This window comes from Chiloscyllium punctatum, chromosome 44 (assembly GCF_047496795.1).
Source record: "Chiloscyllium punctatum isolate Juve2018m chromosome 44, sChiPun1.3, whole genome shotgun sequence".
NCBI lineage: Eukaryota > Metazoa > Chordata > Chondrichthyes > Orectolobiformes > Hemiscylliidae > Chiloscyllium > Chiloscyllium punctatum.
The window spans coordinates 44658553-44675292 of NC_092782.1; the positions used below are offsets into that span (position 1 = coordinate 44658553).

The following is a 16740-nucleotide window of genomic DNA, read 5'->3' on the forward strand; positions in this document are numbered from 1 at the left end:
TGCAAAAATATTTGCTGATTAAGTGATACCTGCTTGTAACTGTTTAGAGAATAGATTTGATTGGTCTTGGCTATAATCTCGATCACATTCAAATATCTGCACAAGGTCACTTTCAAGAATGGAGAGGTAGTAGAGAAAATTAATGGGGGAGAGAGACCAAAACTTCGAAACACGAGGTGGTCTTTCATCCTCAGGAGCCTCTTCCACTAATCATTTAGGTGTGGCTGATCCCAACTCTATTTGTCTGCATTGGTTCAATATTCCTTCATAATCTTGCCTAACAAAAAAAATCTATCAAATCTCAGGGATTTTTTTTTCATTTTTCAACTCATCCCCAACAGCTTTTGGAGGGTGGAGGGATTGCAGATTTACAGGAAGGACTCTGAATTTAGCCTCTCCTCAGCAGGTGTTGTCTGTCAAATGTGAAAATTGAGTGCAATTCCGTCCTTCAACGTGCAGGACAGTGAAACTGAAAGCAGCTGCTGACATTTGAGTACTTTTCCCTGGCTAAGTCACTGGGGTGAAAGCCCGGACACGACAATTGCTAACTCTTTGCTTTCTTTCTCCTTTCTGCCCACAGACTTTTCAGTAGTTTAGGAGAGCTGAACACGATATCCCAGCGGAGCTTTGGGGCGACATTCACCATCCGTCCTGGCTCTAGGCAACCTGTCACCCGCCGGGCCCCAAGCCCCGGGAAGCCCGGTGTCGAATCAAGGACAGAAACCGGTATCAGTTCGCCAAGACCCTCGCCACTCTCCACCCCAACGCAGACCCCCCCAACCATCCTGAAATCTTCCAGCCTCAACATCCCCCATGAACCCAAGGAGGTGCGGTTTGTGGTGCGGAGCGCCAGTGCTCGCAGCCGATCCCCATCTCCTTCTGGTGTCCCCATGCATTCCCTGCTCCCTCCCAAGCCCTTCTGCCAGAAACCTATGGCGATGTGGAACAAGTACGACGTGGCGGACTGGCTGGACAGTCTGAACCTATCAGAACACAGAGAGAGCTTCTTACACAATGAGATAGAAGGCTCCCACCTACCAGCCTTGACAAAAGATGACTATGTGGAACTTGGAGTCACAAGAGTGGGACATCGAATGAACATTGAACGGGCTTTGAAACATTTTATAGACAGCTAGCTCCACTGGTGGGGGAGAGGAGGGGTGGGTGGGGCTCTCAGTTGGTCTGGGTTTTTTTGGGGGGGAGGAGGGGGACTTTTTTTAAAAAAAAAACAAAATTACACTGCACTGAATGGTGGATAAGGGCAAAGCTAAATCTGAGTGACGTTGCTATGGTTAATGTTGCATGAATATTATGGGATGTTGCTTGGTGTCGTTCCCACTGAAGCTTGACCAAGGTTCCAGTGAGAATCGCAAATTTTTTTTGTTGGTTTTTTAGATAAACAAGGGAAAAAATCTGCGAAGATTTCATTCAGTTGCCTTCAAATAATCGTTGCTTGTGAAGGAAATCTCTGGCTCTCTTCCTTAGGCCCACAGAATGTTGCACAGCCTGAGAGAGGCAAGCAGAGGTTCCCTTCAGACTTTGGATGAGTAGTGTTATCAATAGGAGAATGTTTAAAACTAGTTACTATCAAACCCAGTCTTTTTCTTAATTGTATAAATTTATTTCAAAGTCCCCTGTCTTCTGAGGTTAGGAAGGAGTCAATGATCAATCAAAGGGAAGAGAGCAAAATATGGTGATGCATCCCCTCCACATGTTAGTTTGAAATATAGAGAAACATCCTAGTTCTATTCCATCAACAAAATACTCATCTTTTTACCAATTATATATTTGAACAAAAATAATATAAAAAAGTTTTTATGTTATAATTTTACTAAAACTATACATATATACTATTATAAGAAAATGTTAAATTGTATCTTCCAAACAAATTACTTGGTTAATCAGATCTTTCTTTTTTTTCCTCTTTCTCTCACACATGGTTGTAATGAAGATCGCAGCAGTCTCAGGGCTGTAGGGATACATCAGAAGCAAGGAAACCTGTTGGACAGTTTGACGCATTTAACTCATCATCTTCTATCCATAACAAGTTTGTTCAAAATTAGAATTTTAAATTTGGTCTCACATAAACAGAGATAAGTAGGAAACCCTGACATGGGCCCACATGACTGGCATGCATCCACATGGATTGAGTGTACCACATGGATGCTGTGTCCTTTCATAACTGCAGGTAATCATACTGTCCAAACATATTGTGACTCGGCTGCAAGTTCATCCTAAACTCTTGCTAGTACTAGGACTGATTTTATTTTCTCCTATAGTGGAGGGACTGACTAAAAACTAACATGACCCTGTCACTGTGTAGCTATCCTTTGCTGAAATGTACTGTACTTCAAGGCTCCTTTTTTAAGAGTTACCAATACTGAGGGTTTGCACACGCCAGCAGGATACCAAGAAAACAAATGTTGACACAGTCACACCACCTTCGCACAATTAGATACATATACATAGACATATATTCTCTCAGACATATACTCCTAGTTAATCATCAAACTTTCCATGCATGTATGGATCAAACACCCTCTAATGTACAGACATATTCAACCACACAGTCTCTCTTCTCCCCCATTTCCCACACTTTATCTAAATCTGAGGCATACTTACACTCCCGAAAGTTCCCATTCTTTCCCACACTGATACATACATATTCATGCTTGTTATCACTGGTGCACTTAAAGTTTGTTCTCTTGTAACTCTGCACTTCCTAGATTTGCATTCAAATTGATGGTTACTGAAAGGAGTTCTTTCTGTTCACCAAGATTGCAAGCTAACCCTGCAGAGAGGCTGTTCAATTTCCTTATTCACAGAAGCTTAAAGATTAAACTGAGATATTTTTCCTAACTTATAAAAGATAGTCTGATTGTCAGTTTTGTTAATCAGTAAATATTAATGTGAGAGCATACTAAATGTTGATATTCAGCTGAAGTAGTGGGAATATATTGGAAACATCAATTCATTCAGTTATTGACAATATTTTGAGACTAAATAATTCCTCTTGCTGTCCAAAACAAATGTAAAACTATACCTGCTATTTACACCTTGTATCAAATGAAAGATCAAGAAACAAAACATGAAAACATGAACCCCATCTTTATTTAGTGCTCAAATTCCAAGAAGGTAAACATAAAATGAAATGAAGCAGGTAAATGGGATTACGGAAGGAAAATCCAACATGGAGATAGTACCTTCACAAGGCTGATGGACTGATTGGCCATTTCTGTGCTGTAATTTCAATAGTTTTCTGATTTTTTATTCTAAAGCACACTTTCTAATCCCAATAGAAATTTATTTTGAAGGCTGTTGTGCAGTCAAATGCAGAATGTACTCTAAGATAAGGAGTGAGATTAGACAAAAGGAAATGAGACAGGAATTTGGAGGTGCAGTGTGACAGGACTAATTCCCTCTTGGACTTGGGTTTTAGCCAGACTCAAATAATTTGTCCTTTTCTGTCTATATGTGTTTGGACAGTTTCAATCCAGAGCCACGTTTGATTATTTAATAAATGGCATTGATCTTACAATAACTCTGTGAGACCCAGAGAATGTGCAAATGAAACTCTTTTGAAGTTGGACCCAAGGTACATTGTTGAGAGAGTGTAGTAGAAAGAGCTTTACTCTCTATCTAGCCTGTTTTGCACAGTCCTGGGATTTTTTGATGAATACTGGATGCCTGAAATTCTCAAACCTGAGCACCAGCAAACTTTTGCACACAAAAGAACTTTAATTGAAAGGAAATGAGAAATGAAACTTAGGTTATTGATGGAATAGAGACGGAGTCAGAGAAGGAAGCGAGGAAGAAAATTAAATGATAAATTATATATTAGGATAGACCTAACATTGAATTGAAATGGGAAATGAGAGTTGAAACTATGTGGCACATGTTGTAATGGAATGGGAGATAGATTTGATTGAAGTGAGATGACAGAATAAGAAGAATCATCTTTGAGGCCATTTCCCTACCCCATCAATTCCTGTGGGATGTGGTACTTTGCGCATTCCCTGAGTGCCTCTCCACACTGGAAGGACAGGGCATGGAATGAACTCATAGATTCAGTCCTGATTTTGCTGATCTCAGCTGGCATTGCATTCAGGGTCTCCAGTTCCCCTCAGGATCCATGGGCTAAAAAGCAAAATATAAAAGAGTCCTCAGTCCCAGGCAGGACTGGGCTCAGGTGGGATGCTTCCCACAGGCAAATTGCTTGCCAGCACCTACTGCCTAAGCTCACACCTAGAGAAAACCACTTGAGGAAAGCACCTGAGGGCTCCAAGTGGCTGTGGATGTTGAGCTAAAACCCTGTCAGAAGCAATGCTCTCAGGACAGAATGTTGGATGGATAGAGAAAAAAATGGAAGCGAGATTAGGTTCAATATTGAAGTAGGAGATAAGAGTTGAACAAGAGAATGAAGTGAGATATGAGTATATGAGAATTGTCAATGAAGTATATCCCATGAAATCTACAGCAGAGCTAGTGTTTAGTGGAGCACGAGGCAGGAGTCAGGTTTCAGACCATAGTGGATCCAACACTACCAAGAAATAGCCGTCATTAACACGCAATGTGCTACCTGAAAGAAACAATTGATACTGCACAGAAACAGATCATTGGACTCAGAAAACCTGTTCTTTATTCTATAGGTCAGCTTCACGTTCTTGCTACGCCCCTTAAACCAAATTACATACATTTTCAATTAATGTCCCAACTAAATTTACTGAACTACTCTTACGTTCTCATGATATCCAACTCTGCCTCCCCAGGATCTCATCATAGCCATCAATCATAATACCCATTTTCACACCAAGGAAACCAAGGTGGCTCAGTGTTCTGCACTGCTGCCTCACAGTGCCAGGGACCAGGGTTCGAATCCAGCCTTGGGCAACTATCTGCGTGGAGCTTCCCATGTCTACGTGGGTTTCCTCTGGGTGGTTCAGTTTCCTCCCACAGTCCAAAGATGTGCAGATTAGGTGAACTGGCCATGATCCATTGCTCCAAGTGTCCAGGGATGTGCATGCAATGTGGATTAGTTATGGGAAATGCAGAGTTACAGGGATAGGGTGCATTTGGGTAGGATACTCTTTGGAGGGCTAGTGTGAACTTGAGCTGAATGGCCTGTTTCCACACTGTAGCGATTCTATGATATCTTCAAACCCACAGCACACAATGCCACACACATCCACACTTTCACTAGATATTCCAACAAAACATACTCACGTTCTCACTATTTTACTCAATCCTATGTACCCATTTTTTGCCTACAATCAATTTGCCTTACTCATCTTTCCAATATTCTTCTTACTACCTATTCAGCTTCAAATCCATACCTTTACGTCATCCTAGTATCCACCTTCTCCCAATATCCTTCAACACCACCTACCTAACTTCTCATATCTCTGAACCCCACCTATTCCCCTTCTCTCCATATGCCATAACCTCTATCCTCTCCTTACATCCCTGCAAACCCTCATTTTTTAGAAGCAGAACTAGATACCTCTTTCCCTCCAATTATACTGTTGCTGCAGTGTTCCAGGAAAAGTATTCCATAATAAGGCTGCCTTTAACTGGCAAAATCCCATTAGGGTTACTTTCTTAATCATAACCCCTGCATTTTTAACTCCCACTTATACACTTTCTCACCAATAAATTTGCCCAATCAATTTTGTTAATTTGTTTTGTAGTCAATCCCCCACTATGGCTATACTACCTGATGGGAGCCACTAATTAATGTGTACATTGTTACAATTTGTTTCCTGACTCTATTGATGTTCAAGTGCTACATGACGAAGTGTGAGATCTGCAATTCCTTGGAAAGTGGTCTAACGTTTATCAAAACTAAGCTGCTATATCATTTGTCTGTAGTGAGGGTACAATGCTTTCCTTCCTCAAGTACAGTACATTTCTGAGAAGGTGTTTATCATTTATTAAACATTCTGCCACAATCAGCTGCAAGGGAGACAGGTTGATTTAGTCCTGATTAGAGCAATGAGGTCTGTGGCTGCAAATCCCGATTTAAAAGGCAGAGCTTACTGCCTCTTTTCACTTAAGTGTGACAGACTGTCACATGACATTCATAAACAAACATGAGAGGGCTGTGTGCAAAGACACAAAATTATGGGAATGGTCCTTCTGAATAGAAGGAATGTTAAGTGTGGTGTACTGTGAATGGCTGATTTAGTATTGCGCAGTTTTATACCATCAACCAAAGCTAATATTATTCCCAATCAAATCATACGGTATACATTTTTAAAATAACTATTGAAAGCTGGGCATTTTCATATTCTATTAGATTTAGAAGGGCCAAGAGAAGAATGCCCTGAACCTAGAGCCACGTAACCAAAACAACACAGTCACTCCGATTTCAATCAAACCTATATGAATAGGACTATTTCAAATCAGACAGCCAATGTCCCTTCAGCTGAGTTTTACAACCCATTAACTTCAATTTAACAAGTAAAGACAGACAGAGTCAAAGGTGGAGGTCCAACCTAATCCCTCCAAATGGATCAGGTCAAAACTGTGGCTCTCTTTTTGGAGAAATGTGCTTTTCACTGCAAACAGAACCTGGAATCCCCAAAGCAAATTGATATTTACAATTTGCACGGATCTGGTATTTTCTTTTCCCCAGCTTGTCTTCTGTAACTTGGTTGGGGGATCATAGTGTCGTACAGCACTGAAATAGACCCTTTGGTCCAACCAGTCCATGCCAACCAGAATCCCAAACTAAACTAGACCTACCTGCCTGTGCTTGGCCCATATCCCTTAAAATAGTTCTTATTCACATACTGACCTAAATGTCTTTTAAATATTGTAACTGTATCCAAATCCACCACTTCCTCTAGAAATTCATTCCACACGTGAACCACTCTCTGTGTAAAACGAATTCCCATGTTTTTTTTTAAAATCATCCTTCTCTCACCTTAAAAATATGCCCCCTAGTCTTGAAATTTCCTACCCTAGGGAAAAGACACCTGTGATTCGCCTTATCTAGGCCCCTCATGACCTATTACACCTCTATAAGGTCACCTCTCAACCTCCTATGCTCCAGTGAAAAATGTCCCAGCCCATCCAGCATCTCCCCATAACTCAAACCTTCCATTCCCAGCAACATCCTGGTAAATCACTTCTGAAACCTCTCCAACTTAGTATCCTTCCTATATTAGGCTGACCAGAACTGGACACAGTATTCCAGAAGAGGCATGATTAGAATTAGATCATTAGAATCACCTTTGCCATGTCAACTTCATTCCTTGAAAATTACACTGATTTTAAAAACTCTTTTCAGTAGAAATGATCACTCTCTGGGAATCTGTGAAATTCTGCAATGACAAAGAGGGGGCAGTTCCTGCAGGTTGCTGTCCCAGTTGTTTTAAATCCAATAAAAGAACAACAAAAATTCAAAGAGAACACATTGTTCTTTTGGTTTTCTGCAGCTCTTTTATAAAACTTACAGCCAAATGAGCAGGAGAATTCCAAAGAAATGCAAACTCCCGCCCTTCATCAGCTGTTACCTATTGATTGCACGCAGTGGTCCATGTTGTGCGTATGCATTTTTTTCACAGGTCATAAAAATCTGGAACTCACTCCCAAAAGAGTGTGGATATTGGGGTCAATTGATCTTTTAATACTGAGATGGGTGGATTATTGCTGGGTAGTAGCATCAAGATAAATAGAGCAAAAGCAGGTAAATAGAGGTATGATTGGCCATGATCCAACCTGATTTTAGGATAGATTCAAGGAGCTAAGTGGCTAGCTCGATACTATGTTCCAAGATAGTCCAACTATTTCCATTTTCAGTAACTCACAAACTTTCATTTGGAATTATTACAAATTTTAAAATCCTGTCCTTGGTGTTTAGTTGAAATTGTTTGAAAAACCTAGGAGAATAATCATTCGCATTTAACTTCTGGAATCTTTGATGTGCTGTAAGATCTATGAGAGAGATGAAGGGGTGTAGATACAGTTTAGAAATTTCTTTACTCCTATTCAAAACCAACTTTAAATATTTTACTCTGGAACACAGACAGATTAAAAAACATATCTATCAAACTTTATGTGGCCCATCTACAAGGATGTCACCTCTTGATGCCTCTAGCCATCCCTACCAATCCCATCCAGGGCAATCCTAGATTTATCAATCCAAGGGTCTTTCAAAGGACCTGAACCCAGTTTCTGTTTCTCCACGCCTTTCCTGAAATTGCTGACTCTCCCTGGGATACAAATCCATGGTTCCCTTCACTGAACATTGTTTCACCCAAGTGGTCATGCTTCAGCTGTGCTCCCAGGTTATCTCTAACCCATGAGGAGCTGATCCCTAATCTGTCAGCCATTGAGGTTATTTTGGTATTTTGACACTAAGAATATTCAGTGCAACAGTGAAAGGATTCACAAGATATTAAGGAAACAAGATATTATCAAACCTTGCACCTTCTGATTGGCGATAGTGATGCTTCACTGACCCAAATGTTAGTTCTTGGGAAAGGGTTGGGGTCAATCAGGATGAGGATGCTTGACTGAAATTTCCCCTCCCTGGACTAAATTCTCTGAATTCAATTATGAAACACATTTATGTGGGCTTCTTGTTAATTTCATTTCTGCACCATTTAGAATGAACAGCAAACTCAGCACAAGTTTTTAGTTTGAACCTGCAACATTGTTATTGTCTGAGTCATTGCCAAATTGAGCACTAACCAACTTAAGCAATCAGTGCAGCAATTGGACATTTCAATAAAGATCTCATAACTTGAGATGAATGAGAAAAGGGTCTTTAAAGTTTGGTGCCTCAGTGCCTGGGGAAGATGCATAAGAACTTCCAACACATGGATCAGCAAGATCCAAGGCTTGATCCTGGTTAGTGTTGTGTTAGCTGATCTTATCCATATAAAGGAGAGCCATCGTTGACATTAAAAACACAAGGCTGGAGGGGAACAACATTTTTGTTCAAAAATATTGTTCAGGTTTATAACTAGTTCCCAGCTCTTTTCGGGATTAATCTATCTTCCCCACTGGTCACCCAACTGCCAGTACAGCTTATCAATTTCTCCCATAATTTTTCTATCAAAGCTATCTTTCAAAAGCTGTTTTCAAAAGCTATCTTTCTCAAAGCCCATCCCACAAGCACTCTAACACTCACATCTAAGCTCATTCCTATCTTTCCACAACTGTCCCATCATAACTAGTTTGTTTATTACTTCTTTGTTCAAGAGTATCTCATTATCTCCTTTCATCATAACATATCCCATTCATAGTCTTACCGTCCCATTACATCTAGTCCTTATAGTATTCACACTGTGAAATCATAACTTGTGATTATATTAACCACACTGTCTCATTGTGATTCATCACTTTATTAGCCTTACTGTATTAATAACATGCATGCTCATTGCTCAAACATAATTCCTTTTAGTATGAATGCTGTCCCATCATAACTCAACACTTTGATCCCGTGCATTGCATCTTTTAAAAGTCTTCTTATCCTATTGTAAATCATTGTTTTAATCCTCTAACATTGGAACTCACTTGACCCTTTTGTACCTTCATTATCCCATCGTAACTCAATATTTTGGTACTTTCACTATCCCATCATTCCTTTTTTCGTTACCTTCATTGCCTCTTTAGTACTCTTATTATGCCATCCTAATTCATCTCTTTAATACTCTCATTGTCCCATTTTACATTTTGTTTTCATCACCTTCACATCTCATCATAACTCACCTCATTAGTATCCTCACAGTCTCATTATAAATCATGATCCTGTCATAACTTATTCTTTAGTATTCCTGTTATCTGGTCATACATTATCCCTTTATTACTTTTATTATACAATGCAATTGCTTTTTAACTTGACCTTGATAACACTTATTTCCCAACATTGCTTATTCCTTTATTACTATCACTGTTCCATCGTAACTCATTCTTTTAGTATTATTATCTCATAATAACCTGATCCTTCAGTAGATTCACTGTTCAATCATAACCTGTCACTTTAGTACATTCACTATCCCACTGCAACATGTACTTCAACACCATCATTACTCCATTGTAACATATTTGTTTAGCCAAACCTTTGGTGCTCCCATTGTCCAAAAATAATTTCTTTTTTGCACCCAAATATGACATCTCTTTAAGTACCATTACTTTCCCATCTTAATTATTTCAGTACCACTGTCAACTGCACTTCATCTCATGACTGCTGTCAGTCTTAAACCAATGCTTTATCATATGACTTATTAAAGCAACTGTTCCATCATTAGTTGTCCCCTTATAACCTTCAATACCCAATCTTATCAATCCTTTAAGACCTCACACGTGTATTGTAACTCATGTTTTTGTACTTTCAATGTCTACCATAACTCATTCCTTTTTTCTCCTCATTGTTCCACCTAATCCCCATCTTCTTAGTATTCTTACTGTAACTACTTTTTTCCACGACATATTTGTCCCTTTAATATTCTCACTATTTCACCTTAGCTTAACTTTTTGGTACACTCACTCTCCCAATAGAACTTGTCCCTGTAGTACCCTCAGTGTCCTATCAGAACTCACCTCTTTAATACTCACTCTGTCCCATCATAACTATTTTATGTTGTACCACCATAATGTGTTTGCTTATTCCTCATTGCCCCATCATAAGTTGTCCCTTGAATACTCTATTGTGGCATGTCACTTTAGTATTCTTTAGTGTACTATTATAACTTGTTGTTTAGTATCCTCATAGCATATCATAACCCAACCCTTTAGTATTCTCATTGTTCAATCATAATTTGTCATTTTAGTACTTTCCCTATCCTGTCATAAATTCATTCCTTTAGTATCATTACTTTACCATCTTAATTATCTTCTTTTATATCCTCACTGTACCATTATAATACATCCCTTTTGAATCATCACTATCCCATTGTAACTCCTTTTATATCTTTACTATCCAGTCATTTATTCCTTCAGGGCCTCACAATTGTATTGTACTCATCTTTTTTAGTATTCTCACTGTCCCATTGCAACTGATGCCTTTGGTACAAACAAGACTCTATTACCCCCACACTCGCATTGTAAATGGTGCATTTTGTATTCTCATTATTCCATTATAATTTGTACTCTCATTGTGTATCATAATGTGATCTCTTGTTATGCTCACTCTCCCATCATAAGACATTCCTTGCTATTATCCTTACTATTCTATCATAACTCATCCCTTGTGTGCTGTCACTGTCCATCATAAATCAACCGTATAGCATGTTATCTTTCCCAACACAATTTCTCCCTTTTAACAGCCTCATTGTCCCATCACAACTTGAATATGTTGTACTTTCACTTTCCTATAGTAACTGCCCCTTTAGTACTCTGACCATGTCATCATAGCTTATCCATTTACAATAGCCCATCTCCTCGTGACTCCTTCGTATCCTGGCTCTCCACAGAATCTAATCTCTGTTGTCCAGTAACTCTCCCAAATGGCCATTCCTAAAATAACCTACCTAATTTTCTCAGTGAAGCATCCCTCATTTGTTTCCTAGACCAGCTTCTAACTGAGGAGTTGACCTGAGGAAAGTTTCTCTCACCCCTTCCCTAGCTGTGGCCCAGTCTATTCATACATTTCCTCAAGAAAACAACAAATGTTGGAAATTGTAGCAAGTCAGACAGCATCCATGGAGATACAGCAAGCTAATATTTTGAGTCTAGATGACTCATTTCATGTCTTCCGATTGGTTAAAATCATTCCACCTGATTTCTAGTCTATTTGTTTTATCTAGTTTATATGCTTGTTTTTGGTTCACCATCCATTATTATTTTAATGATTTATGTTCTTGAACCAAGTTCCACCTCAGTCCTCTTCTCTCCTGGCCATTCACTTCATACCTGGAATCCTTTCCTGAAAATGCACATCACTCTTATATGTTCAACACCATAGTCAATACCATTAGAAATCTGCCACACACAGACACGCACACACACAGTTGAACACAATACACTTTAGACAGATAATTCATTATTCTGCCCACATATTCTAGCACTGTATAATCTGGCTTTTTCACTAATGAGATTCATCAATAGCAACTTGTATTTAAATAGCACCTATAATGTAATGAAACACTCCAAGATAACATTTCTCATTTTACTGTCCTGCTAAAATACACGGTTAAGCTGACATGTGAAGAACAGCCACAAGGGAACTGAAGTAGACCAACATCTGGGGGATGGGTCGGTTTCCCCAAGGAACACCAGCAGATTGAGAAGTGAAAAGACCATCAGAAACTCCAGAAGATCATTAAGATACACATGGGTCAGGCCAGATTGGGTGGAATCAGGAGCGATTGGGATAGGTGAGATTGGATCAGATGAAATATGATCAGGTCTGTCATCTTGGTTCAGGTAAACTCAGATTAGACAGACTTTTTTTTTGTCTTTCTGTACAGTTTGATCATTACAGAATCCCTACAATAAAATATCACAAAGGGAAACTTCACAGCAATTTCAATTCATGAACACAAGCTTTTCTGATACTTATGACAAAAAATACAAAGGCTAATATTTTGCTAGCAGTATGAAGTATCAAAGGATTTTTGTTTGATCAATTTGAATATGAAATTTATTTGAATTAAAAATAGATTGCTCATCCATCAACTGCACCTTACTGATCAAGAACATAGGTTATATGCAATTCTCTGTCAAATTAATCATTTTTAATGGACTGTTATACAGATTGTGGTATCACTGGGTGATGTGCAACCAAAATAGGATGCTGAATGAATTATTTGTTTATCCAGGAGCAAGATATGTAATTGAGGGGGGGTTTGGTGGTTTCATATTTTTTAGAAAATGGATACTGGCAAGTGAGTTACAAATCAAACCAAGGGGTTGAGGTATTTTATATTTATTTCAGGCAACCTGTTCGGACATGTGACACACCTCTGGGGTAGGTGGGATTCCAAACTGGACCTTTTGGCTGAGAGGTAGGGGCACTATCACTGTGCCACAAGTCCTCAGGTGCTTTACATGTAGAATAACAGATAGCTGGGAGTGAATCGCAGGCCGAAACCAAACAGATTGTAATTAATCAATTTAATCTCAATCCTGAGGTTAGAATTCTTCGTTAGCATCAATCCCACTAACCTCCCGCAGTATTTCAGTACTTTCAAGGACAGCACAGCTTACTCATGAGATACCCCAACAGCTGTTTCCAGTGCCAACATCAAATTTTAAAGTCCTTCACCTGGTTGATGAAGTGCTCATTGTCACGGCAGAGAATTACTTCAGCATCGTGCATTTCCTAATCGAGGGTCTGCGGACGGTGATTTCCATGTTGTTATGATCCAACTTTTTATACAGAAAATCTCTTTGGCCTTCAGCCATGCAGGTAAAAGGCCTTCGGGTTAATTGGCCCGGGTTCATTACTCAAGGTAGCCTGGTAAGGAAGCAATCATCAACCATTTCAAGGGCAAGTGATTTAAGCGTGGGTAGGATTGTCAAGGATGGAGGGACAGTAATGTAGGACAACATCCGATGAACGAGACTCCCAATGACACCAAATTAATTTTAATCAGTTGCACGTTGTAAAGTCTAGTGACAGCTGTCTGACTATTTACACCCACCCCACTGATAGGCACCAGACAGTTCTAGGTATTATTAATCAACCTGTTTAGAGATGTTATTAGACACCTCTGAGCAGGTGAGATTTGAACTCAGGTCTCTAGCTCAGAGGTAGGGATACTACCACTGTGCCTAAAGAACCTAAGGAAGGGCTGTTTAAGGGTGCCATAAGTAGTGTGTGTGTACTGAGTAGGACCAACTGTTGCAGTAACAATCTACAAGGATCATCACCTTTAGGCTGCTTTGTTAAAATATGCAACTGATTAAAAGTAAAACTGCAAGCAAGGGGAGGAACTGCATGTCGAGACAGTGCTTTAAGGAGCCAGGACATGTTGCTTGCCCAGAACACTCTCGTCTCTTTGTACTAAGGTGATGCTCCACATTCTTTTCTAAGAATTATTATTTGACAGATTCACAAAATAGAAGTATAAAGGGTTACTTTAATCTTCTTGTTGTGATACTTGCACCACAGAGAATCTATGTTTGTTATATACTGTAATAAATTTCTAAGTAAAGTTTATCATCTTTTATCAGACTTCCTGTTTGTTTGAATTTGAAAAGAAAATATTTCACCACCAAACAAATGAGGCAGACAAAGGCTGAATGGACCAGGGTCTGCTTCCATCGTAATTTTCAACTCCAAAGCAAAGAATATTTTATCCAACAAATCCTAATAATTCTGAGTGAAGGATTATTCCTTGATGTTTGATGCTCACTTCTTTGCTATTAGCTGCCCTCAGCCAGGAAGATAAAATGGGTTCTTGTTCCTGGCCACTAAGTGGAAATTCCAGCTTTTGTATGTGTGTGTTAACATGAGGCAAGGACAGGACCAGGCTCAACTCTGATGTTTCCACAGTTGATTATCCTGCCAACATTCAGCTTGCTCAACTTGGCCAAGGTAGCAGACGAGTGACTGTGGAGCTGTACCGAGATAAGAATCAGCACCTCTGTGGGGAAAATAAAATAAGGTGCTGAATCATACAATGCCAATTGATGTTTGGACTTTGCTTAATATATTGGGGATGGATCAGATTTCTATGAACATGAATGAGCCATGTGTTTTAAACATATCCATGTCAACAGGAAGGAGAAACAATTGAGGTATAGTTTGGGCTAGTGTACATCAGCTAAGTGCAAAAGGGGTGGTGTAAGTCAAGTAAGGTCATTAGACAATAAATTGAGCACTTTAAACTTGACATGTATAAATCAGGGAATAAATTCAATGACTGTAAATCAGGTATTGAATGCTGTAAATTAAGCTTTGAATTGGGGATCTAAATTTGACAGGTGTCTGGAAATTCAGTAATAAGTTGGTCAAGGTGTATATTAGGTGGGGTAGGATTGTGGCATACAATGGATGGGCCATTAAAAGTCCAACAATTCATCAGTGTCACAAACAGCATGACTAAAAAAACCCAAACATGTTTTCCCATGTGCCTCTAGAGTGAGGGAAGAACAAGTGATGGAAAGGAGAACAGGGAGGCATTGCTCAATCAGGAAGAATTTGTGAAAAGATAGTGGAGAAAGATGTGTTTAGCAAACAAGTATTTTTCTTGAGTTCTCTGCCTGCAGGTAGGTCTGACCAACTGAGCAGTGACCATCACTATGTGTAGGGCAAGGAGGGGTGCCAAGTCCGCCCCAGCCAGAACAAGGATTGAACTTTTGTGTTTTTGGTGCCAATCTGAAGTACTCCAGCTATCTAGTTAGCTAAGCCAACTGGCCCCATGAAGACATCTACTTCATGTGGCAATACACACCTTTACCTGTGGCCTAGAGCTACAGATTGTGATGGTATGGACTCCAATTATTTCCATCACATGGCTGATCAACAACCTTTTCCAGTCCATCACCTGCAGGTGGAATGTACTGGAAAGATTTACATGTTGATATCTCACCTGTTTAGGTCTGCTTTGAAACCACATTCCATGGCAACTAGGTCCTGGATTTGAACTGAAACTTCTGACTCAGAGGCAGGGATTATATCCAACGGATATGAGAACTCATGAACAAGTAGAGTTCCGCATTTTCAACTTTGACCAAAATAAATTCCCGGAAATATTTCCTTTCATTATTATGATAAGATCACTCACGTCTGTGGGATTGAAGTAAGGAAAGGTCTTATCTAAGCATGTGTGCAAGAGAGCTGGTCTCTGCAGTCTGAGAGCTTTACTTGGTGTACATTTGAAATAATGTTGAATGTACCACTCTACACAGAACTGGTGCAGGTTTTGCTCACAAAATGGAAGTCTTCCACAGTAAACATAGAAGCTAGGAAGCAAGTGTAAGCCATTTAGCGCTTCACGCCTGCTCTATCATTCACTATGACTGTGATTCATCCTCAATCACAATGCCATATTTCTGTTCCCTGCCCATATCACTTGATGCTTTAACATATAAACATTTATCTATCTCCTTCTTCAATATTTCAGTGACTTAGCCTCCACAGCATTTTTTGACAGAGAATTGCATAGGTTCACCACCCTTCAAGTGAAGAAATGTTCCTCATCTCAGTCCTAAACGGACTATCCAATATCCTGAGCCTGAGTCACCAAACCATGGGAAAACATTCTTCATGCATCTAGTCTGTCCATCCCTGTTAGAGTTTTATACATTTCAATCAGCTGTACTCTCATTTCCCAAACTCCCATGAATACGGGCCAAGTCAAACCAATCTCTCCTCAGAACCGCCCTCCCATCCCCAGTATCAGCCTAGTGAACCTCTGCTGCACTCCCTCCATACCAAGTATAATCTTTCTTAGGTATGGAGACCAAAACTGCACACAGTACTCCAGATGTAGTCTCACCAGGGTCATGTATAACTACAGTCAGACATGTGAATTCAAATTCCCTTGCAATAAAGGCCATTTGCTTTCCCAATTGGTTACTGATGTACCTGTCTACTTTCATTGATTGTGTACAAGGTCACTCAGATCCTTGTGTACATCTACATTTCATAATCTATCACCATTTAAATAATACTCTTCCCAGTTTTTTCATGTTGAAGTGTATAACTTCACACTTAACCACATTTTACTGCATCTGCCATATGTTTACCCTCTCACTCATCTTGACTAAATCATCTTAAAGTCTCTTTGCACCCTCCTCACGACTCACAATCTGGTCAGTTTTGTCATCAGCAAATTTGGA

General features: G+C 39.5%; 1 protein-coding gene across 1 annotated transcript in view; it reads left to right on the forward strand.

Moving 5' to 3' along the window:
- The window catches only part of shank3a (SH3 and multiple ankyrin repeat domains 3a), a 973942-nt gene extending 972788 nt beyond the window's left edge, over positions 1–1154 (forward strand). Inside the window, exon 24 of the mRNA XM_072562789.1 lies at positions 581–1154. Coding sequence (XP_072418890.1) covers positions 581–1136 — 556 coding nt within the window. The 3' untranslated portion in view covers positions 1137–1154. The remainder of the gene's footprint in view (positions 1–580) is intronic.
- Positions 1155–16740: the final 15586 nt, after the last annotated feature.